The sequence below is a fragment of the Galeopterus variegatus genome, unplaced genomic scaffold, assembly GCF_000696425.1.
Source record: "Galeopterus variegatus unplaced genomic scaffold, G_variegatus-3.0.2 Scaffold4858, whole genome shotgun sequence".
NCBI lineage: Eukaryota > Metazoa > Chordata > Mammalia > Dermoptera > Cynocephalidae > Galeopterus > Galeopterus variegatus.
Genome location: NW_007730969.1, coordinates 88,350 through 113,981, shown reverse-complemented (window position 1 = coordinate 113,981; position 25,632 = coordinate 88,350). Strand labels below are relative to the sequence as shown.

Below are 25,632 nucleotides of genomic sequence, written 5' to 3'. Positions count from 1 at the left end.
CCCACCCCTCGGCCGGGCGCGCCGCCGCGCTTCCCAAGCGGCGCACTATCCAGTGCGCCACCGGGCCGGCCCCACCTTTTGCCTTTTTTGACCTTTTTTTTTTTTGGCTAAATTTTCCCTGTTCACTTGAACTGAAAAGCGTTATGTACAGTTATGTCATTTTCATGTTCAAAATTTTTTCATTGCTTCCCATTATACTTGTAATAAAATTTTAAATGCTACGTGTACCTCTTCTCCTCTCCACCCTTACCTTTCACAACTCTCTTCCTAGAAAAATTTGCTTTCTTTCGGTTTCTCAAACCTGCCAAGCCCTTTTCCATCTCAGGGTATTGCCTGAAATGCTGGTCTCCCCATTCTCTGTCTGACTAACTCTTGGTCATCCTTCAGGTCTCAGCTTTAAGGTCACTTCTTCAGAGAGGCCTGTTCTAACCATCCCATCTCAGTGAAGCTGTTCCTTGTGTTCTCTCTTGGCACTCTGTAGTTTTCCTTCATAAAACTTGGCTCAGACTGTGTATTTATGCGTATGACTATTCTAATATCTCTCTCCTCCATATGCTAGTAGCCTCCATGAGAGTAGACTGGGTGTGTTTTAACTCATCACTATATCCACAAAATCGAGCACAGTACTTGGCACACAGTAGGCACATGAAAAATATTTGTTGAAGGAATGAATAAATAGAATCATTCTTTCCTCCCAAGTAGTCTACAATCGTCTTGAGAGCCAAGACTAAAAATTTATTGAGTTAAATTAAATTGAATTGAGAGGCAAATTGAGGCTAAATTCCATGAGAAAAAAAATTTTTTAGGTCAGAATGACTCAAGAAAAAGTACCATATAGAATGAATTCTTTATTAATATAATGAGAAATATAACCTTCAAAGAAAACAAAACATACAGTTGTAAATTAAAACCACGTATACGTGCCCAGTCATATAAATGAACTAACATATTTCATCATAAAACTTGAAACCGTCCTATAATTTTATATCCCCAAAGAGAAATCCTTAAAAAACCAAAAAGCAATCCTGATGTGAAGCTAGTATAAAACTGATAAATTTATTTATAGATCGTTCCCTATGCTTTGTAGCATCTTGTTTGAGGAACTCCTCATTCATTACTGACTGAGGGTAGCACCGTGCATCTTGTAAGAATCGTGCCATCATGTCTTCTGTGCCTAGAAGACACGTAAACCTTTGCTCTGTAATACCTTTGCTCTGTGGTATTTCCCAATATTTGTATATTCATACTAAAATAATAACTGTTTCATCTTAAATTTCAATTTATTTTAAACATCCTTTTATGAAGCACATGTTTGATGATGTCTAAATATATGCTATTTCTCTTTTCTAAACTAGTGACATGGTACTACAAATGAATTAATTTTTTTCTTGAATCTTTGTTCACCAACTGCTCAGTGAATTCATTCACTTTAGCATTTTCTGTTTTCCCTTCTGTGTTTCCATGGAGAAGTATGTCAGTGATGTGTTTGACTCCATGGAAACAGATGAGGGTCTCTTCCTACAAACATAACTAATTAAATCGAACAATTTCTATGCTGCCCATTGTACTGGAGGAGAACTGAAGAGGCCTTCTCTGGAGGATACATGATTTCAGTAGCAATTTTTTGTGTTTAGCCTAATCCAAGGAATTAATGTTTTAACATAATTCACTACTTCGTATATTCAAATGTATTAGGGCTTAGTTCTGGGCCCTAAAAACATAAGCATACATAGCAAAATCTTTATTTTCTATGGTTATCATTTATGAATATGTAATATCAAACTCAGATAATTTGAATGAATACCAGAGATATAAGATTCATTTTAATACTATACAATGTAGTGTAGTAGAAAGGGTATGGATTTTAGAGTCAGATAAAACTGGATTTTGAATTCTACTCTGTCATTTATTAGAGTTATTACCTTGGCTAAGCCATTTAATCTTTTTGAGCATCAGTTTTGTTGTCTGTAAACTATAGATTATAATATTTCGCTGTGTAACAGTTAAATGACATAATGGCTATAAAACATCTACCATGGCACCTAACACATAGTAGACAAAGAGTAGTACCCTATTACTATTGTTATATCAGGTTGGACTTAGAGTAAAATAATTAAGTCTTCCATTGTTTCCGAAATGTCTCAAAATGAGAAATCACTAAATGCTGTGAATATTAATGTTTTCTTTGTGAAAACCAAACAAAATAATATGTAAATGTGCAGTGTGTAATGATTGAAACTGTCATTACTGCTAACAATACTTGAGGTTGTTTGCAGTTGTATAGTGACCAGGAAGCACCATTCTGATTCTACAACTTTCATTGCACTGTCAACATTCTGTGCAAGCATAATCTCTCTGAATCATTTCCTCTCCTTGTTTTTAACATCTCCCAACACAATAGTTAGATATGGCAATGAGCCTCATAAGTCTCAGAGTAGAGGCTGTATTTCAGGTTACTTCTTCCTTTACCTCAACCCTTACCTAAATGTTAGGGTCATTAAATCTTTTATAAATGCTTGCTTATATATGCTCTCCTTGTTTTTAACATCTCCCAACACAATAGTTAGATATGGCAATGAGCCTCATAAGTCGCAGAGTAGAGGCTGTATTTCAGGTTACTTCTTCCTTTACCTCAACCCTTACCTAAATGTTAGGGCCATTAAATCTTTTATAAATGCTTGCTTATATGTGTTTAAAAATATATACTTACCCATATATGTATCTATATTAATAACAGTAATAAAATTAGCCAGCATTCATAAAATTATGTCTTATGTGCCAGGCAGTGTATTAAATGTTTTGCAACTCATTAACTCATTTAATAGTGAAACAATCCAAATAGTTTTGGGTGAGGAAACTGAGGTGCAGAGAGATTAAGTAACTTGTCTAGAAAGTAGCAAAAGTGAGATGAAAGCCAGAAAATCTAATTCCAGAGTCCATGCTTTTAACTACTAAACTATGGGAGTTCAATGTATGGGTAAATGTTTCCGTACACACATGCATGGTATGAATAAGTAGAGAATGATAAAGACAAGAAGGAATGAACTGATTAGATCTGAACCTTGACTGATGAACTGAATGGTTCTCTAGATTGGATTTTTCTTAATATTTTTTGTGTTATGGTCCCTCTTGGCAATCTGGTAAGACTTTTTGACCTCTTCTCGGAAAAAAAGTTTTAAGGGGCTGGCCACTTAGTTCAGGTGGTTAGAGCACAGCCTGTGACTCCAAGGTCAAGGGTTCAGTTCCCCATTCCAGTCAGCTGCCAAAATACATTTAAACTCTCTCTATATATAATTTTAAGAGCTTAAGTACAATATATAGGATTACAAAGGACACCAGTTATGTTGAAATACAGTTATCAAATATTTTTAAATTATGACATAGCATTATATCTGCCATAGTTTTTATGAACACATTAAATAGCAAGATCTAGTGGCAGATCTAACAACTATGATCATTTTGAAATAGCAATGAATGTAAATGATATTTTAAGATACCTGCAACAACTGTAATGAGATAATATGTAAAATTATTTTGTAAAGTCTCAAGTGTCCTCCAAATACAATATGTCCCATGTTATTATTATTATTCTAATTTTGTATGTTAGGACACTGAGACCCGGAAGTTAAGAAGTTTAGTTGCAGGGCTAATAATTGGCAAAGTTGAGACTCAAACCAAGTTATTTAGTGATGAATCTTGTGTTCTTTCCATTGTTCCCATGTTGTCTCTCTACAACAATAAGCAAATATTTTAAAAAGGATAACAAATGCCTTCCCAAGATTGTGAATATGAAAAGTGGCGATATGAATTGGCAATATGAAAAGTGTGAAGTAAGAAGTAATTAAAAGCAGATGAAATAAATGCATCTTTGATGCCACACAAAGGTAACATTTTAGAACAAGCAAATAAGATGTCAACAGAGAATGCAGTATTTATTTGCCTTGGGAAGTGTGGTGCTATAGCTATTGTGTAGACTGGCACAACTGTCACTACAAATGACAGACATTTCCTCTGACAGCTAGAGTTGGAGCTCTGGTTTCTGCACATACCAGCCCATTAACCATACAGTCTCTTCTGCTTCACTAGCCTTAAAATAACTGAATGCAATAGAGCAGTGGCTTGCCATCATGGTTCCAGCTCAGCTTTCTGAGCTGTGTTCAGACAGAGCACATGCAGAATGCTAGCCCCAGTTAAGCAGGCACCAATTGGTCATGGATTAGAGGCCATCTTTACAGTTGTCAGAATAATTAAAACAACTCAGCACACTAGCCAGCTTAGCTCAGCTTTCTGAGCTGTGTTCAGACAGAGCACATGCAGAATGCTAGCCCCAGTTAAGCAAGCACCAATTGGTCATGGATTAGAGGCCATCTTTACAGTTGTCAGAATAATTAAAACAACTCAGCACACTAGCCAGCTTCTTTCTATATTAGCTGTTTCTGACAGGAATGCAAATTTAAATGCACTGCTGTTCAGTGAATATTAGTTTACATCTTAAGCCCTACATTTGCACAACATGTTGCAGTTACCAAATACTTCTAAACAATAAATAACTGTTCGATCATCAAAATAAGTTATGGTGTAGACTGGACAGGTATTAGTTGAAGGTTATAATTGAGGAAACTAAGGAAGGCAGTAGGGTCAATGAATAAAAGCACAGACTTCTCTCAGTTACTCTCCTTTAGCCCAGAAGCCCAGAACCTAATGGTGCCCTCATGACTCAGACACTAGCCATGAAGCCAGTATCCCTCCAAAGCTACTAAAGACAGGACCCAAGTTAGGCTGAATGTTTCTTCTAATCCTGAGTAGGGGCTATATACTTTCAATTTTCTCAGATAGGCAAATTTTGCCTTATAGGCACAACATACTGGGTGGTGGTGACATAACCCAATTAAATCTTCCCTTTTGGGAAGTTACACAAAAAGAAGTATGTCAGGGATTGAAGAGAAGACTCGAAGTTTCCATGTATCTTATAGGAGACTTGGGAAGAAGATAGCAATTGGCCTGAAGTTCTGTGTCCTAGGAGGAAGAGCTACTTACTAAGCCCATGGTACTGACTTCACTTCGGCCTTGAGGATTCCAGTCAGTTAGGATTATCCCAGGATGTGATGTGCTAGCATTTCTCAGCATTTATTCCTGTGACCACAGTTCCTAAATCCTCTGCCTTACTAGAGCTTCCAAGGAGGAATTCTACTCTAGGGGGGAATTATAATATGAATTACTATCGTCTAACTAATACTAGCTACAACTCTCTTTGCTTAACAGTGACAAATAAGAGGCTGGTAAACAGTGCCCTTTAATCATGAGAGACAACTAGAAACTAGACTTGTTATAGCATATTCTCTATAAGTATCACTGTGACTCCAGAAGGGCTTAAACCAGTGAAAAGAACATGCTCTACCTATACTACATATTAGTTCTGTTTATGAGTTTGGGTTTAAAGAGTCCTTATCTATAAATGCAGTGATAGAATCTTTGGTGTTTTCTGGATTAGATATTGTGGGGAGAATAACTAACACTGTTGTACCACTCAGAAGCGTAGAGCTCAGGGGCTTCTATTATCAGATATGTGGAAACATATGCAAAACTTGACTCCATCTTCAAAACCAAAGTTCTGAAAAAGAACACCTGCCTGCTCTGGGAGTTATACACAACCTGAATATATTTATAAGCCTATTTCCAATTTTAGAAGCAATGACCTTTCCTGCTTTATTACCAGTATACATGGAAACATGGATTGGCAAAGTAAGTTGTCTGAGAAGCTATAGTCTTTCTGAGTCCCAGTATGTCCAAGATTAAAATATATGTTCATGTATTTAAAACTAAAACAGTAGCTTTGTTTCAGGTACAAAACAACCCAGGCAAAAGTGTAACACGTTCTCTTTCTTTATCTAGCATTTCTATTTCCCCAAAGAAGACATTTCATTTGATCAGTTTGCTTCCCCCATTAGCAGAGTGCAGGTCAAGACTCCTTAGAAATGATTGGCTTCCCTCATGCTCAACCCATATGTAATTACCCTCAGTTCGTATATGAATACCTGATCATTATCTGTGAGAAAAGTAGCAAAATCTCTTCACATGGCAGGAGCCATGGCATCTTTTGTTGTGGTTTTTAAGTAAAGTTTATTAAGGTATAATACAGTAAATTTCACCCTTTTTAGTGTACACTTATCTAATTTTGACAAATACATAATCACATAATCACCACCACAATCAAGAGGTATGTAGAACAATGATATCATACTCCAGAACTCCCCATGTGTCCCTTTATAAGCACTTCCTCCCCACATCCTAACTCCTGGTAACCATTGGTCTGTTTTCTCTCCCTCTAGTTTTACCTTTTCCAGAATGCCGTGTGAATGAATCATATAACATGTACCCTTTGAGACTGATTTCTTTCACTTGGAATAAGGCATTTGAGATTTTTCCATGTTGTTGAATGCATCACTAGTTCATTCCTTTTTATTGCTGAGCAGTATCCCATTGTATGGATGTACTACAGTTTGCTTATTTTCAAGTTGAAGGATAATTGGGATGTTTCCAGCTTTTAGCAATTATGAATAAAGCCGCTATAAACATCCACATATAGGTTTTTGTGTGAACATAAGCTTTCATGCTTTTATTTCTCCTGAGTAAACACATAGGCAAGAGATTATTAGGCCGTGCGGTTAAGTGTATATTTAAGTTAATAAGAAACTGACAGGGCCGGCCCGGTGGCGCACTGCTACAGTGCCCCGCTTGGGAGCGCGGCGGCGCTCCCGCCGAAGGTTCGGATCGCACATACAGACTGGTTCCCGCTCACTGGCTGAGCGAGGTGCGGGCGCATCACCGAGGGTTGCGATCCCGTTGCCGGTCCCGGTCCGGTACGGGCGCAACACTGAGGGTTGCGATCCATTGCCGGACACGAAAAAAGATAAAAAGGAAAAAAAAAAAAAAAGAAAGAAACTGACAGACAGTTTTCCATAGTGCCTATGCCACTTTGTATTCCTAACAGCAATCTCTGAAAGTTCTAGTTTTTCTGTATTCTCATCGGCACTTGGGATTGTCAGGTTTGTTTTGGGTTTTGTTTTCATTTTAGCTATTCTAATAGATGTGTAATAGTACAAGGGTACTTCAAAAAGTTTGTGGAAAAATAGAATTAAAAGATAATACAAATCTTTCCATGAACTTTTTGAAATACCCTCACATTATATTGTGGGTTGAATTTATATTTCCCTGTTTATTAATGATGTTGAGCATCTTTTCACATGGTTATTTGGTGAAATGTCTATTCACAACTTTTGCCCATCTTTTAATTTCATTATCTGTCTTTTTATTATTCATCTGTAAGTGTACTTTATTCTGGATAGAAGTCTGTTTTGCAAATATTTTCTCCCTTTTTTCCGTGTCCGGCAACGGATCGCAACCCTCAGTGTTGCCCCCGTACCGGACCGGGGACCGGCAACAGGATTGCAACCCTCGGTGTTGCTCCCGCGCCTCGCTCAGCCAGTGAGCGGGAACCGGTCTGTATGTGGGATCCGAACCCTCGGGCGGGAGCGCCGCCGCGCTTCCCAAGCGGTGCACTATCCAGTGTGCCACCGGGCTGGCCCAATTTTCTTAGCAGTGTTTTTCAAACACGAAAGTTTTTAATTTGGTGAAATTCAATCTATTCATTTTTGTATGGATTGTTCTTTGGTGTCTTATCCAAGATGTTCACCTTAGTTTTCAACTAAAAGTTTCATATAGTTATAGGTTTTACATTTAAGTTTATGATCCATTTTGAGGTAATTTTTATATATGGTACTATTGTGCACTGAATGTTTACGGCTTTCCAAAATTTGTATGTTGAAATTCTAACCCCCAGTGTGATGATATTAGGAGGTGGGACCTTTTGGAGGTAATTTAAGTCATGAGCATAGAATCTACATGAATGGAATTAGGGCCCTTACAATAGGGGCCCAGAGAGCTCTCTAGCCTTCTTTTTTTCCCAGTTGTGGGCATGCAACAAGAAGTGGGCAGTCTGCAGCCTGGAAGAGGGCCTTCACCAGAACTCGACCACACTAGCACCCTTATCTCAGACTTACGGCCTCCACAACTGTGAGAAATAAATTTTTCTTGTTTATAAGCCACCCAGTCTGTGGTACTTTGTTATAGCAGCTTGAACTAAGTGCAAAATATAGGTTGAGGGGTTTGGTTTGGTTTGGTTTGGTTTGGTTTGGTTTTTGTGTATGAATGTCAAGTATTTACAGCACTATTTGTGTAAAGGCCTATCCATTGGTTTGCCTTTGCAACTTTATCAAAATCAATTGATTATATACAAGTATGTGTGTGTCGATTTCTATACTCTTAAATCTATTCTATTGATCTATGTGTCTATTCCTTTGCCATGACCACACTGTCTTCATTATTGTAGTTTTACAGTATGTCTTGAAATGATACAGTGTGAGTCCTCAAAATTCATTCTCGTTTTTCAAAACGTTTTTATTCTTCTACTTTTTTTGTCTTTCCATAACAATTTTAAAACCACATGTTCATTTATACAAAACTTGCTTCTTGAGATTTTTCAACACAGTGTTCTTAGTAGTGCTTTGTAGGCAGGATTAACTATGAATCTAATTTCTTTAATAGACAAAGTACTATATTGGTTTTCTATTGCTGTATAACAAATTAACACAAATTTAGCTTAAAACAATAAACATTTAAGTTGATCCAAAGATTATTGTTAAGCTCATTAACATTGTCTCCCCCCATAGCCACGCTTGACTGGCTTTAAAAAAACAAACAAAAAGAGCATTTATTCCCTCACTTCTGGGGGCTGGGAATCTGGACATGGCTTAGCTGGGTCTTTTGCTTAGTCTCACAAGGTTGTAATCAAGATTGAGCCAGGGCTGAGGTCTCATCTGAAACTCAGGATTCTCTTCCAAGTATACATTAGCGAGTTCTTTTTCTTGCTGCTTTAGAACTCATAGCAGTTTGCTTCTCTAAGCCCAGCAGGAAAGTGTCTCTGCTGCTTCAGATTTGTCCAACTTCTTCCATCTCTGACTTCTAGACCCTCTTTTAAAAATCTCACCTGATTAGGTCAAAGCAACCCATGCTAATCTTTCTTATGATTAACTTGACATTAAATGATTAAGTACCTTAATTACTTCTTCAAAATCCCTTCACATTTGCCACATAACATAATATAATCATGAGTGTAATATCCTATCATATTCATAGGTCCTGCCTACACTGGAGAGGAGGGGATCATACAGGGTATGTATACCAGGGAGTGGGTATCTTGGGTTTGATCTGAGAATTCTGCTTATCACAGGTAATATTGAAGGTATCTGTAACTCAAGTGGACTTTGATAGATTATGTCTTCTAAGGAATTTATCCATTTACTTAAATTGTGAATTTATAGACATAAAATCATTTATGATATTTCCTTATTTTCCTTTTAAAATCTGCAGGCTCTGTAGTGAAGACACCACTTTTATTCTTGATATTGAAATTTGCGTCTGCTTTGTTTTTAATGTTCACTCTGATTAGAGATTTAGCAATTTTACTTTCCAAGACCAACTTTTAACTTCATTCATTTTTCTCTGTTTCTCTAATTTTAATTTCATTGATCTCTGTTGTTGTTTTTTTTATGTACTTCCTCTGCTTTGGGGTTAAATTTGCTTCTTTTTTAGTGTGTTAAGTTAGAAGCACACATTATTGATTTGAAAATATTCTTTTATATAGGTTTATATAAGCTTATACAAATATTCAATGCTCTATATTTTCTTCCAAGCCTCCCTCATGTGTAGGATAAGAACCTTACATATTATTTTATATATTTTATAAATTTATATATTTTATATTCATTTATTTAATTATATTTTTAAATACCCCTTGGGATTTCTCTTTAACCCGTGTTTTATTTTGAAGTGTGTTAATTCCCAAGTATTTGGTGATTTTCTACTATCATTCTGTTATTGATTTCTAGTTTAATTGCATTATTGCCAGAGAACATACTTTGTATTACTCCAGTTCTTTAAATCTATTAGAATTTGTTTTATGGGGCCGAGCCCGTGGCGCACTCGGGAGAGGGCAGCGCTGGGAGCGCAGTAGCGCTCTCGCCGCGGGTTCGGATCCTATATAGGGATGACTGGTGCACTCACAGCGCTCACTGGCTGAGTGCGGTGCAGCCAGTCTCAAAAAGGACAAAAAAAAAAGAATTTGTTTTATGGCCCAGTATGTGATCTATTTTTGATGAGTGTCTTATGGGCGTTTTAAAAGACTGTGTATCTGGCTGTCATTAGATGAAGTATTCAATAAATATCAGTTAAATCATGCTGCTTTATGGTGGTGTTCAGTTCTGTATCCTTGCTGATTTTCATTCTAGTGGTTCTAGAAATTATTGACAGGGGGAATCAACTAAAATTGTGAATGTTTTAAGTGTTTCTTTCAATTCTATCAGTTTTGCTATATATATTTCAATGCTATGTGGTTTGGTACATACATTTAGGATTATTATGTATTCTTGGTGAATTGACCCTTTTATCGTTACATAATTTATATACAAAATAAATATATTTTATGTATCATTATATAAATATAAAATATATTGTTATATATTTTATATTTAAAATATATTGCTATATATTATATAAAATATATTATTATATATTTACACCATTTACATTTAATGTAATTATGGATGTTAGGATTTATTTCCAATTTATTATGGTCCATTGTGTGTTGCTTCTGTTTTTTCATTCCTCTGTTCTACTTTTCCTGTCTTCCTTTCCATTTCTTGAACATTTTTAGTATTCCATTTAATTTACGTACACTGGGGCTTTTGGTTCAGCTTTATTGAGATATAAGTCACATACCATACACCTGTTTAAAGTGTAAAATTCAAGGCCGGCTAGTTAGCTCAGTTGGTTAGGGCATGTGGCTGATAACATCAAGGCCCAGGGTGTTACCCCACAAAGAAACCCGATGCCCTTTAGCTATGACCCCTCAATTCCACCCCCTTCAGGTCCTCAGCAACCACTAATCTACTTTCTGTCTCTGTAGATATGCCTGTGCCAGACATTTCACATAAATGAAATCATACAATATGTCCTGTTTTTTGCTGGCTTTTTTCACTTCGCATAATGTTTTCAAAGTTCATCCATGTATTAGACCTTCATTCCTTTTGCTGAGTAATATTCCACTGTAGTGATATACAACATTTTGTTTATTCATTCATCAGTTAATGAACAGTTTATGGATACTTGCACTATTTCCACCTTTGGACTATTGTGAATAATACTGCTATGGGCATTTGTGTACCAGTTTTTGTGTGGACATGTTTCATTTCTCTTGGATGTATACTGAGAATAGGATGGCTGGGTCAAATGGTTACTCTATATTTAATGTTTCGAGGAGCTGCCAGACTATTTTCCAAAGTGGCTATACCATTTTATGTTCCCACCAGCAGTATATGAGGGTTTTGATTTCTCCATGTCCTCATTAATACTTGTTATATATATGTTTTTTATTATAACCATCCTAATATATGTGAACGAGTGTCTCATGGTGTTTTTAAATAAATCTCTTTGTATAGTTTGTTTTGCTGGGGTTTTTTTGTTTGTTTTTCTGTGTGTGTGTGTGTGTGTGTGTGTGTGTGTGTGTGTGTGTGTGTGTGTGTGAGAGAGAGAGAGAGAGAGAGAGATTGCTTTAGGGATTAGAATATGCATACTTATACTATCACAGTACCACTTCAAGTGCAATGTGGAGGGGAGGCCTTACCACTACTTAGGTCCCTTTACTCTCCTTTTTGATATTGTTATCTTAAAAATAACCTCTACATAAATTAAGAACCACATCAAACAATATTGTAGCTTTTGCTTTCAACCATCAGAACATCATTTTAAAAACTAAAGAGAAGAACAGTCTAAGTCTATTATATCTCTCAGATATTCACTATTCAGTTTCTCTTTTTTTATTCCTGGTGTTCCAGAGTTTTTTGTTTGTTTGTTTGTTTGTTTTTCTTTTTGTTAGAAGAGCTTTCTTTACTAATTGTATTAGAGTTGGTCTATTCAGTTTCTCTTTTTTTATTCCTGGTGTTCCAGAGTTTTTTGTTTGTTTGTTTGTTTGTTTGTTTTTCTTTTTGTTAGAAGAGCTTTCTTTACTAATTGTATTAGAGTTGGTCTGCTGACCTCAGATTCTGTTGGTTTCTTCTTCTGAGATATCTTTATTTCACCTTCAGGATATTTTTACTGGTATAGAATTCTGGGTTGACAGTTCTTTTTTTCCCCCCAGTGCTTGAAAAATGTTGTGCTACTGCCTTCAGTCCTCCATGTTTTCTGATGAGAAATAGACTGCCAATTGAATTACTATTCCCCTATAGATAATTTATTGTTTCTGTATGGCTGCTTTCATGATTTTTTTCTTTATCTTTAGTTTCAGAAATTTGATTTGATTGACTGAACATGGATTGCTTTGGGTTTATTCTATTTGAGCTTTGCTCAGCTTCTTAAATCTGTGGGTTTATGTCTTTCACCAAATAGGGGCCATTTTTAACCATTATTCCTTCAACTGTGTTTTAGCCCTTCACTTTTTATTCCCTTTCTGAAACTCTGATGTTTTTATTGTCTCACAGGACCCTGAGATTCTGTTGATTCTTTTTGTTTCTATCTTTTCTATCTGTTATTCAGATTGAATAATTTCTATTGGTCTATCATTAGTTCACTGATTCTTTCCTCTGTCATTTCCACTCTGCTATTGAGCCTATTCAGTGAGGTTTTTATTTTGATTATTTTATTTTTTTATTTATTTCTTTATTAAATATTTATTATTTGTTTGGTTCATCTTTATATTTTCTCTTTCTTTGCTGAGACTTTGTATTTTTCCATTTATTTCAAGAGTGTTTACAATTGATTATTGGAGCATTTTTATCATAGTTGCTTTAAAATCCTTGCTAGATAACTCAAATATCTGTGTTATCTCAGCGTTGGTGGCTGTTCATTATCTTTTCTTGTTTAAGTTAATATTTTCCTGGCTCTTGAATTGTCTAGGAATTTGGGATATCTTTTTGACATTCTGTGTATTATGTTATGAGACTCTGGATCCTATTTAAATATCCTCTTTTAATAGACTGACAATCTGTTTAGGTTTAGAATGAACATTCTGTTTCAAATTTATGGACTATGGTTCAAATGTCAAGTTAGTTTTCAGAGTTCTTGCAGGGCTGTTCTCGTCTGCCCCACTTCTGTGATACCCAGGCCAATTTAGAACCTAGGCCGTATTCCACTCAAGTTCAATTGTTAGAGCTTTTGTTATTTTGATTCTGATTAGTTTTACACATGGGCTGCCCAGAAGCTCCTACAACTTCATATATCAATTTAAAGAATTCCTTTGTCCAGCTTTTTCCTCTAATCCTCCTCTACTTCCTAATTGGGAAGGGGTAACACCATCTCATTGCTGTTCTTTGCTTAATGCAAGGTATGAGGTTTGACAAAATCTTCATGGAAGTTACCACTAGATTGTTCCTCAAGTTCCAAAGTCCCTAGTCAGTCTTCCTTTTCTTCTCTACCCTTCATTTAGTCTGCCCAAGTTTTTTAGGTGTAATTAGCCAGAGGATCAAGATACTATACATTTGCTCCATCTTGTCTAGAACAGGAAACCAACCATGATTTATTTTTATATCACTCATAAAGACATACCACAATGTCTAGTGTATAGTCAGCACTAAATAAGTATCTGTTGACAAAAGAAGGAATGAGGGAGGAATATAATATAGCTCCATATCTCTAAATGTTAATTCAGCATAACATAATAAAGAATACGGTCATGAGTCAGTTTGAATTTTAGCTGCACCACCTACTTTCAGTGTGAATGTAGACAGGTTACTTAACTTCTCTGAGCCTAAGTTTCTGTAATACAGGAATGGCAATATCTCCCTATAGGAGAAAGTGAGAATAAGATAATATATTTAATGCATTTAGCATAGTACTTGATAATAAACACTTAGTAAATGTTCCTACTTATATTAGTAATAACAATTATCAAATATCACTATCTGTTTCTTATATTTTTAGGAAACCCTGCTCTTAAAGACAAAGAAGATCAATTTGGGAGAACACCACTTATGTATTGTGTGTTGGCTGACAGATTGGATTGTGCAGATACTCTCCTGAAGGCAGGAGCAGATGTTAATAAAACTGACCATAGCCAGAGAACAGCCCTCCATCTTGCAGCTCAAAAGGTAAGAAGTGAAATTTCCTTGAAGAGTAAATGTTTTCTGTGGTATTTGTTAGTTAATTAGTGGAACTATGCGATGGACAGACAGTAAGGAAATCTCAGGTTTTATATGTTTTCTTTAAAAGCAATCCTCAAGATGTAGAGAGTAAAGCACAGATAACCATCAGTGGCTACATTCACTTACCTAGGTTCCTTGAGCAATGGAATTTATTCTATGATCTAAGGTTTAATGGAAAAACAAGGATCAAAATTATATGTACAATCTGATTAAACTATATTACAAACCAATTTATGTATAGGGAAAAAATAAAGACAAAAAGAAATACACAAAGGATGTTAATAGTTGTTGGGCTTAAATATTGGGGATACATAATAGTTTATTAAAAATTTTTTCCTTTAGGAATATTACTTTTACAGTAAAAAGTTACAATCTCTCTTGATATATCTGGCATTATGGAACATAAGAGAATTTTTAATTCTCTTTTTAATGTATATTAAAACATTTTTAAAATATGAAACTGTATTGCCAATATCAATGATTTCAGGTTTTTAAAGGCATTGTCAGACTTAAGATCAAACACATCAAGGGCTGGCCAGTTAGCTCAGTTGGTTGGAGTATGGTGTTGTAACACCAAGGTCAAGGGTTCAGATCCCCACCAAAAGAAAAAAAAAGACACAAAAAAACAAAAAACAACCCCTGCATTCTTAAATGGTAAGCTTCTAAATTTATTTATCTAAATTTATTTAAATTTCCTTAAAGACTTATTCACCTAAGAACTATTTTTCCTTCATATAATTTTTGCCTATAAAATATATTTCCAGTTCCTGGTATTTTTCTTTTTGTTATTTTAGAATTCTGTATTTTTGGAATAAAAAGCAATGAAAATGAGTTAGATCCAGCAGAAACTATTAAAGTTATTTTCCATTAAAAAATGTGAACCAGATATAGCTGTTTAATTGAGGGGTTAGAAAAATACCTTTTCATTAGTTGATTGCATAAAAAGAGGCTGACATTAAGATATACTACTGAATATGCTAGTTATATGCTCTTATCAGTTAGGTCTCTCAGGTTATTTTCAAAGTTAGTTCTCTTGAATTTGCTTTTTATTATAGTAATTTTTTTAAATCTCCCTCATTTTCAATCTCAGTTTTAACTGTTCAAGTACTTATAACCTTTCACCAAGGCTTGTCAGCTGATAAAATTATTCACTCAGGAAGGGTAACTCCATTTTACTTGTTACCATAAAAAAGTAAATAGTTTAGATTGAGAATATTCCCAATATTATGGATTTGATAACCTTTAGATTTTTAATTGTGAATTGTGATTTATTTATGTGTAAAACTTCAAAAATATTGGTTGGAGGAACTTAAAATTAAGTAGATTATGTGGGAAAAAACGAGGGATTTCAGGTAATGATCCAGCAGTATGACATCTTTCTAAAGGTATAATATGACCAAAATGGTTGAAAGAATGGGAGTATACAACTGGATATTAGCTATAATAAGCCTTTTTATAAGATGCAGTGCATTGTTTTTTTTGCTTTTTGTTTCAACTATAATTTTTTAAATTACGAGTTTTCTTACAGAGTCAAAGAATTTTTTATTCTATTTGAACTGAGATTCATATATCAGAATTTACATAGTTGATTTCATAGTAACAAGTTTCTTATTCTTTCAAGTATCTGATATTTACACATTTACCCCTTTCTGTGTGTTGCTGTTTGTTTTAACAAGCTTGCCAAAAGCAGTAATATACCTTTAGGGTATATTAGCACTAGTAGAATTTCCAGAACAAGGGTGTAATAATTCTTTAGTACTCTGCTCTGTCCAGTTAAACCTGGGTGTTGTGTTTGGTTTTGAACTTTATACAAAGCAGAATTATGAATAAATCAGAGATAGTATAGACCAGCCAGGAATAAGACAGTGAATAACCTAGAAAAGACTTTTAAAGAATAGTTGGAGATGATATGTCCCAGGTCTGTAATACAATCTGCGTCTGAGCAGACATAAACACAAATTCTCTTTAGAGAAAACATCCTTACCTCAAACTTCCAGGATTTCCCCGTATTAAAACAAAGCAAACAATAAAAGATAACCAAACACATAAGGAAGCAATCTACCATGAGAGTCAGCAGTAACAATAAACATCTAGTCTATGAAAAACATCAGATATTGGCATTACTAGAGTTACAGTATAAAATAATCACTGATGGAATGTTTAAAGATATAAAAGAAAGACTCAGAAGAGTGAGAAACCAACAAGAGACTTTCATGACTAAGTATCAGTTCTGGCAATGACACTTATTTTGGACTAACCCCCCTGCCAAAAACATATATAGAAACTGAATGAAATACATATACTGTTTGAAGGTACGGAGAACAATCAGCATGGGCAGTATCTAAGAGACTACAATTATTCAGAGAAAGGAAGCAAGTGAAGTGAGAACCACCTCATTTTTCCTTTGAGGCTTTTTCCTTGAAGGCATTTTCCAAATTTGAATGCAAAAGAATAAAACCCTAACAGGAAGTAGCGGTCTTACTAGGCTGAAAAAAACCAAAGTAGAGTTTGGAGCTACTAGTGGCTTGTACTTGAAAGGCAAAATCCTGGAGAGGAAGGAACTGCAGAGAAGGAACCCAAGAATCTGGATATGAATTCTTCACAAGTGATTAGCAGATTCCAAGACTGTGCTTGTACAGGGTGGAGCTCCAAGAAACCCAGCAGTAAACAACAGCTGGGGGACTAAAGAGCTGAGCAGAAATTGTTTTTAAATTATCGTATATTTTCTTTCACATTTAAGTCTTTTAATACATAACAAATTGATTTTTGTATAGGGATTTATTCTCATTTAAAACATATGGAAAACTAATTTTCCCGGCACAACCTAGCTCATTAATTTTCAGCCATTTAGTAACTGCTGTGTTCTAGTGCCAGGTTGTAATACATATTCCCTATGCATTTTTTTTTTTTTTTTTTTTACTTTAATGAAGGGTCCCGAATACTAGGGAGCCATCCAGGAAAATGAGAGTTACATGATAAAGTACTTTAGGTGGACTAACATGGCAACCCAAGTGACTTTGAAAGAAGAGAGTGGAGATACATAGAAAGCTATATAGTTCAGGCCAATGGAGAGGACTTGGATCCAAAAGATATACTGTGGAGGTAGAAATATTTTTCCTTTTTTTTTTTTTTTTTTTTTACTTTAATGAAGGGTCCCGAATACTAGGGAGCCATCCAGGAAAATGAGAGTTACATGATAAAGTACTTTAGGTGGACTAACATGGCAACCCAAGTGACTTTGAAAGAAGAGAGTGGAGATACATAGAAAGCTATATAGTTCAGGCCAATGGAGAGGACTTGGATCCAAAAGATATACTGTGGAGGTAGAAATACTCATTCAACAAGTATTTGCTAAATGTCTACCATGAAGTCATGATTATAGACCTAGAAAGACTATGAAAAAATAAATCACATGCTTGTATGTCTGCTATAGATAGGTGTTCTCAGTACCTATCCCTATTAAACTTCATTATCCTTTGTTCAGTGAGCCTTTCTGGTATATTTATTGAATATCAAATATTCTTATAAAGCATTGTCCATCCCACTTAATTCTGATGTCTGTGACTCGTAGTGTGTTATTTTCATAATCATCAGTATTCCTGTCCATATATCTTTATTCATTCATTCAACATATGTTAAAACTACTACATAACAGGTACTGTGTTAGGCCTTGGAATACAAAGATGAATACAAACTACTGCATACTGGTACTGTGTTAGGCCTTGGAATACAAAGATGAATACAAACTACTGCATACTGGTACTGTGTTAGGCCTTGGAATACAAAGATGAACATGATTGCTGCTTTTAAGTTGCTAACTTAAAAGATAAAGATATTAAATGATAAAGCTGGCCCATCTACCTTAAGATATGTAACAATACATTTTTATGAAATATCAACAGCCATAATATGTAAATACTGCAGTCATTGTTATTGATGAGAAGATCAACCATTGTTGTATGTTATTTATTAAGTTTTGGGGTTTTGGGTTTTTTTGTGTGATAGTGAACTATATTGTGTTATCTTTCCTTAGGTTTATTAGCGGGGAAAACCCATGTTCCCAAACTATTTTGTTCATGTGTCTATGGGAACCCCATTACCTTGTACTGTAATTATTGCTTACTTGTCTCTTTTTCCACTACACTAGAACTATAGGCAAGACTCTTGTTTTATTTCTTTTTGAATCCCCCTGAATCTAGCACAGTGTCTGACATGTCTTGGTTGAATAAATTTTATGCAGTTTATATAGAAAGTCATTATTAATATAAATGGTAGACATTTTGTTTACTAGAAACATTTATCCAGTTTCAAAATACATATATGTAGAAAACTTATTGAACCGTGCTGTTTGGCTTAGTTATTTTGACACACATTCACTTCTCTGGAAACAAATTGCTGTTAGTCTAAGCAGCTGAGGAAATGGTACCCATGAGAATAAAATTAATCTCAATATACTAAACATCTGTACCTAATTTGTTTTTCATTTAGTAACTTCAGTTTAATCCAAGAAAGCAATTGGTCATACCTTTTCTGGGCTTCTCACAAAAGATATCTAATTCTTAGAAATGTTTTGCTCCAGGGCGGCTACTATTTCTCTGACTTCCACAGATACATTTGTCTGTTAATAAGGATTTTTAAAAAGCTTTAGAAATCTTACTAAGTGTTAATAGTTATGCATTTTTAATCTTCTAGGAGGTTATTACTTTGACTTCAAGAAGATTAAGACTACCCACTTTGAAAAATTATATTATGTTAAAAACAAAAATTAAAAAGCACCAGTTTGTAGCTGTGTTGTGCTTTTTTTTTTAATTCACAGACAATTCTCAGTTTATGAAAACTGAATGTTAATTTTCTGTTTTCAAGATATGCTGTTTCCATGTTAATGATTTACAAAAAGTAAAAGAGGGTAGAATACCTCTGAAACTTTTCAGGAAAACTTATAACAGGTAACAGTACGAGGATACTTCAAAAAGTTCATGGAAAAATGGAATTAAAAGATAATACCAATCCTTCTATGAACTTTTTGAAGATTCCTCATATTAGGTTTCCTTATTTTGCACACACTCACACACACACAAACACACCAAACAGTCTACTCCCTGGACCCCTTCAACTTTATATTCCTATATTCCCCCTCACGACATGTATACCTCTACCATAACTCATTACCACAGTTCATTGGAGATTTTACTTATCTAGATCCCATCCCCAGTAAAGCTATTTCAGGGCAGAGGCCATGTCTTATTTGATTTTGTAGTTACAGTCCTAGCATAGCTCCTGCTACTTAATAAAGACAGTATTTGTTTAATGAATACATTAATGAATGAATAAATTAATCAAAGTAGCATAATACTGTATTCATCATTACACAGTGTAATCACTTTTTGTGGTCCTTTACCAATTTCTTGCTAAACCACTCCACCCCCTGCCCCCCCATTCCCACAGAACATAACTTGTTTGGTTTGTTTTTTGTTTTTTTAAATGAAGCACAATGTGACCTAATTACCTGGGCTTACTCTTTCCTCAGTTCTTATACTTCCTTACTTCTCTGATTCGTTGATATATTGACCACTTGTTCCTTTTAGAATTTTCTCTTGATTCCAGTGTTACTGTTCTAATTTATTTTTATCCTACTCCTATGATGATTCATTGTTTCCTTTATTGACTCCTCTCCTTTGACTCCTAGAAATTCTTCCCCAAGATTAAAATGTCTTTATATTTGCCCTCCTGAAGTCTCATCTACTTCTATAACTTTCAGCTATTTTCACTCAAATCTTTGTCTCTAGCCCTAACCTTTCTACCTAATTCCAAATTTGTATCTCCAGCTAACTTCTAGAAATCTCTATGTGGATTTTTTAAAATCTGAATTTCCACATATCTGAAACAAGACCTTTCCTTTTTTGCCTGTTATCAGCCCCTCCATCTGATTTTTTAAAATAATATTCACATAACGTAAAATTAACCATTTTAAGTGAACTATGTAGGGGCATTTAGTACATTTATAATGTTGTACAATGATCTAGTTCCAGAGCATATCCATCACTCTAATGTAAAATATCTTATCTATCAACCAGTTTCTCCCCATTGCCCTCTTCTGCCCGTGGCAACCACCAATATGCATTCCGTCTTTATGGATTTATCTGTTATAGATGTTTCATGTAAATTGAATCATATAATAATTTACCTTTTGTGTCTGGTGTCTTTCACTTAGCCTAATGTTTTGGAGGTTCATGCATGTTCCTTTTTATGGATGAATAATATTTTCTATTGTATGTATATACCACATTTGAGCTGTTTCTACCTTTTGGCTATTATGAATAGTGCTGCTGTGAATATGTATATACATGTACTTTTTTGAGTATCTGTTTTCAGTTTCTCCATCTGATCATCTTTTATCAATTCATGGTATTACATTCTCTTAGTCATCCAGGTTTAGAACCTGAGTGACACATAGTATGTGCTAAATACACATTGGTTGAATGGATTTGTTAAATTAATGTATTGAATCTTTCACTTTTTTCTCCTTTACCCCTTCTTTCTAATAACTTGTTAACTCTGAATTGTAGTCCTAGCTCTGACACTAACTGGTTGTATAACCTTAGGCAAAACTCAACTTCTCTATGCCTAGTTTTATCCTCTGTAAAATGAATTTTTTGAATCACAAACATAAGCAAAGTCAAAAGACAACCTGGAAAATGCATCTTAACTTACAGCAAAGGCCACATATAAATTGTTCCTTGGAACTGATAAAGATAGGCAACCTGAAAGAAAAATTATTTGACAGTTCACAATTTTAAAAATGTTTTAAAAATGACCCCCAAGCGCATGAAAATATGTTCAAATCTGCTTATAAAAGAAATACAAATTAGAACTATGCTAAGATACCTTTCCCCACCCATCAACTCACAGTGTCAATAAGGCTGTGGATAGTACTTTTCATACATTGCTTCTGAGATAAGAATCTAAATTGCAAATGCATATACCCTTTAACCCAACAATCTCATTTCTGGTAATTTATCCTAAAGGTAAATTTGCACAAGTAAGAAATGACATATGTAGAAGGTTATTTATGGCAGCAATATTTACAAAAACAAGGTTGGAAACAATCCAAATGCCCATAATAGGTTAAAAAAAATATGGTACATTTAAACAGTGGAAAACTATGGAACTGTAAAAACCATGATAATGCTGTCTAGCTGTTAAAATGAAAGTATCTTCAAGATGTATTGTTAAGTGAATAAGAGATGGGTTAAAAATAAGACTATAGATGAAATCAATATTATAAATTACAAAGAAAAAAAAGCTTAAAAAACAAAACACCAAAAAAGATTAAGAACACAAAAACTTTCTAAAGATATTTAAGAAACTTAAAAAGTGTTTAGTCAAAGTGAGGGTAGAGGAAGAAATGAGGCAGGAAGGAGCAGAGGTGGGAGAAAGCTTTTCCTGTGTACCTTTTTAAGTTATTTTTGAACCAGGTGAATGTATTTTATGCAAAAATTTTAAAGTAAAAATATTTTTTTTTTAATTAGGGCAGCAAAAAGGTTAAAAGAAATAAGCATGTTTGAGCAAGACTGGGAAATGGCAGAAAATCCCAAGGGATAAGGATGGATATGGGGTAACTGTAAGTTTACGAAAGATATAATGCCATAGGCAACACACAGACAAATTACTCTAGCACAAAGAAAAGTAATTAAACTATACAACAACATTTAAACAACTGAAGCATAAGCAAAATATTAGCACAGTAGAAAAGTTGGTATAAGAATAAGATTTTATGTTCAGCACATTAAAATCGAAAGATTTTAATTAAAGCTGTTATTTAAAGCTGCAAAGGTACTTCAAATGGAGAATATATATTGTAAATAGCATCCATTTTTTATATATTCTCCATCTTTACTTCAGCCTTTCTATAAAATCAACACATATTCATCCCATCCATGTCAAGAAAAGTCACTTGTTATCTTGGGGACTTACATGGCATAACATATTTGAAAGCATTCTTAGGTCTGGACTTTGACTCCGTTATGTAGCTGAGCTGATATTGTTTGAGTGACAGTCAGGTTTCTCAGACTACTATAATCTTGTCCAAGGGTAATAGACTGCCATATATTAAATATTGTCATTTTTTAAAAGCTTTTTTTGTTATACAGGTAAGACTTGTTAATTGTAGCCAAAAAGTTTTGGTTTGTGCCATTTCTCACACCTTTTGCTTTAGTTAATTAAACATTTTCAGGGGGTACTACTAGGTTTCTCTGTGGCTGCATTTACTCATTAGTCCATTTAGAAACAATTTAATAAGTGCTCACTGTAGCACAAACTGTATAACCAACAGATTTGTGAAGACTAAAAAATTAGTGATAGTTCACAAGGTTTTGGCTGTTGGCATGTTTCTAAAAGAAGGCACCAAAGGACATTTGTAATGCCCACATTACTTAGAAATGTGGAGAAGTCTTAGTGTACGAAAGCCTTATGATCTGGAATCTTAATGATGTCTTGAGAAATCACTGGATTTAAATGGGCGACATCAGACAACCCTTACAGTTTATCCTATTTAACTTTAACCCTAACGAGGCTGCTTTCTCCAGGCAGAGAGAAAGTCCTATTTTAAAGAATCTTTGCTTCATTATATTCCAACTTCTGGGGTTTCCAAACCAGCATCATTTGTCCTTTTCCACATATTTAGAAACTAACTCTAAACCTGTCCTTTCATTTTCCAATTTAGAAACTGCTTTCAAATACTTAGGATCTTTCATTCAAATTAGTGTTCCAATTGAAGCTGGAGTTGGTCTGCTTTTAAACAAATCTGAGAATTGAAATCAAAGCCTGCCTGTCCTTTAACACTTTGATTATAGTTCATGTACTTCTACTTGCATTGATAAAATTTATTGTCACAATGAAGAACATATCAACACATCTTGATTAAACTCACTACTTCAAATTTTGCTAACATGGTTCTAGTATGAAAAAAAACCTTCATTTAGCTTTATAGTAGCTTCACAGCAGTTAGAATAGTTGTATATTATCTGTTTTCTATATAAGTAAACTGAGGTATAGTTTGATCAAATTCTTCAAGGCCACTTTGTTATTTGCAGAGTCAGGAATTACCTTGTTCCTCTGATTCCCATCTCAGTGCTCCTGATAGTGCTTCACTGTGAGAAAACTTGCATACTTTCCTGAAGCTTTTTTTTCAGACTTCTGGTTCTTTTGGCCAAGAGTAATTCCCAAACCCAGTTTCTCTGTCAGACTTCCAAAGAAGTACCTAAGGGTTTCTTTCTCATGAGCCAGATTTATAATCTGAACCCGAAGCTTCTTCCTTTAAATCCAGTGTTTTTCCTTTATGTTATCATATCTCTCAAACACAGTAGAGTGGCTTGAAGTTGTACTGTATTTTTAAATCTATGTAGCTTGTAGAATTTGTTTTAAATGTGAGAGTGTTTTCTACAACAATATTCATTTTCTAATCGTCTTTATCTCTCCATTGACCCCCACTTTTACCAAATCATGAAAACACGAGCATCTGCTTTCCATGAATAGATTCAGAGATTCCCACAAGCCTAGATTCCCATGGAAACCAATCAAAAACTAAAAGGAAAAGAAAGAGTATATATTGAATTTCTCTGAGACCTACAGCTTGTTTTTCATTAGACTCATGCTGATTTCTTTTAAACTCTGGGCACAAGGCCAGTGAATATTTTTATGGCTGATAAAAAGGAACTTCAGATTCATTTACTTTCATTTAACTTTTTGAAAAATTAATTTTGCATATAACATCAATTCCAAAGAAAATTTTAGCTTTAATTTTCTAATTACCTTCTTATGCTATAGCACCACATTTGTTCATATTTTTTCCTCTTCTTGTTTTTTTTTTTTTGTTTGTTTTGTTTTTCCTACTCATATTCTGCTGTGCGAAAAAGGATAAGAAGGAATCAGGGGGATTATCAGTCCTATACTATGAATATTGTCAGCCCCTGGGCACAACATTTTCCTGGTGACCAGTCATAGGGCTCTTTGTACCTCATTTGGCTGTTAAACTTTTACAAGGCCCAAGTGATCATTTACAAATATGATAACAGAGTTATAACCAAAATGTCAAAGTAAGGGGGATCAAGAGAGCCACAGAGGATGTAGCTGGGGAGGACAGGTTGTAATTTTAAATGAGGCAATCAAAATAGTCTTCATTGAGATGGTGACATTTGAAGCAAGACTTGAAGGAGGTGAGGGAGCAAGCCATGTGAACATCTGAGGAAAGACCATTTGTTCCAAGCAGAAAGAACAGTCAGAACAGAGGCCTTAAGATGGGAGTGTGCCTGGAATGTTTGAGGAATAGCAAGCAGGCTAATATGAATTAGCTTTGTAAGCCATTCTCAAGGATATGTTTTCACTCTGGACAAGATGATGAGTCATTAGAGGGTTTTGAGGAAAGGACTGACATGATCTGACTTACGTCTTAATAAAAGAATCATTTTGGCCAAGTAAAGAAATTTTTCTCCAGTTTTAGTACTCTCTATCCCTTCATCCGTTCCTCATATATGCTTTCAAGTTCCTCATATATGCTCTCATACTAATTCCTTTCTCCAGATATGAACACATTTGTCTAAATCCCTTTGAAAATAAGATGCCTGAAACAATGTACAGTGCCTGTTGATGAGATCAGAATATGACATGACTATCACCATTGACATTTTGGCAACCAAATACAATGGATTCATGCTGAAGATTTTTCAAATAAAATATCTCAGTCTGCTTTATACTTACTACTGCTTAAACTACATCCTGTGTTCATGCTGTGGTTTTGGACCCAAATGCAGCATCTTTTTGTATCCATCTTTTGAACTCTTCCAGACTTTCTTAGATAAAGTTGACCATTTCCTCCTTCGTTCCTCTAGTACCTTTTACAGTCAACCACTGTTATATCACCTATCACACTGAATGAGATTTTATTTGTTTACATATTTGATTTCCCCACAGATGATGAGCATCTCAATATGGAAGAGTGTCTTAGTCATCTTTTTTATGTTTGATGTCTAGTACTTAACAAACAGTCAATGCTTGGTGAAGTGAATTAGGTTCATTATGCAACCTACCAAGGTCCTCTTAATTCTTGAGTCTGCCATTTGGTATACTAGTTGTCATCTCTCTCACTTATGAGTCACCAGGATTCTCATCCTAATCTTTGATATGAAAATCCATCCTGCTTATAGAAAAGCTTAATGGCTGAAATCCTAGTATTAAAATCAATTTAACTAATTTAAAATGTTTTTTTATTCTTTCATTATACTTGTCTAAATTATATCATCAGTGTAAACTAGGCCTCTTGAAAAATTTTATGTAATCGGTCGAATCCATTTGCTCACTATTCTAATTCTGATGATTATATCAT

The 25,632-nt window shown here is 34.7% G+C and overlaps 1 protein-coding gene across 1 annotated transcript in view; it reads left to right on the top strand.

Moving 5' to 3' along the window:
• INVS (inversin) overlaps positions 1–25,632 on the top strand; it is a 116,482-nt gene that overhangs the window by 2,620 nt on the left and 88,230 nt on the right. The window contains exon 2 of the mRNA XM_008588472.1: positions 14,032–14,198. Coding sequence (XP_008586694.1) covers positions 14,032–14,198 — 167 coding nt within the window. The remainder of the gene's footprint in view (positions 1–14,031; positions 14,199–25,632) is intronic.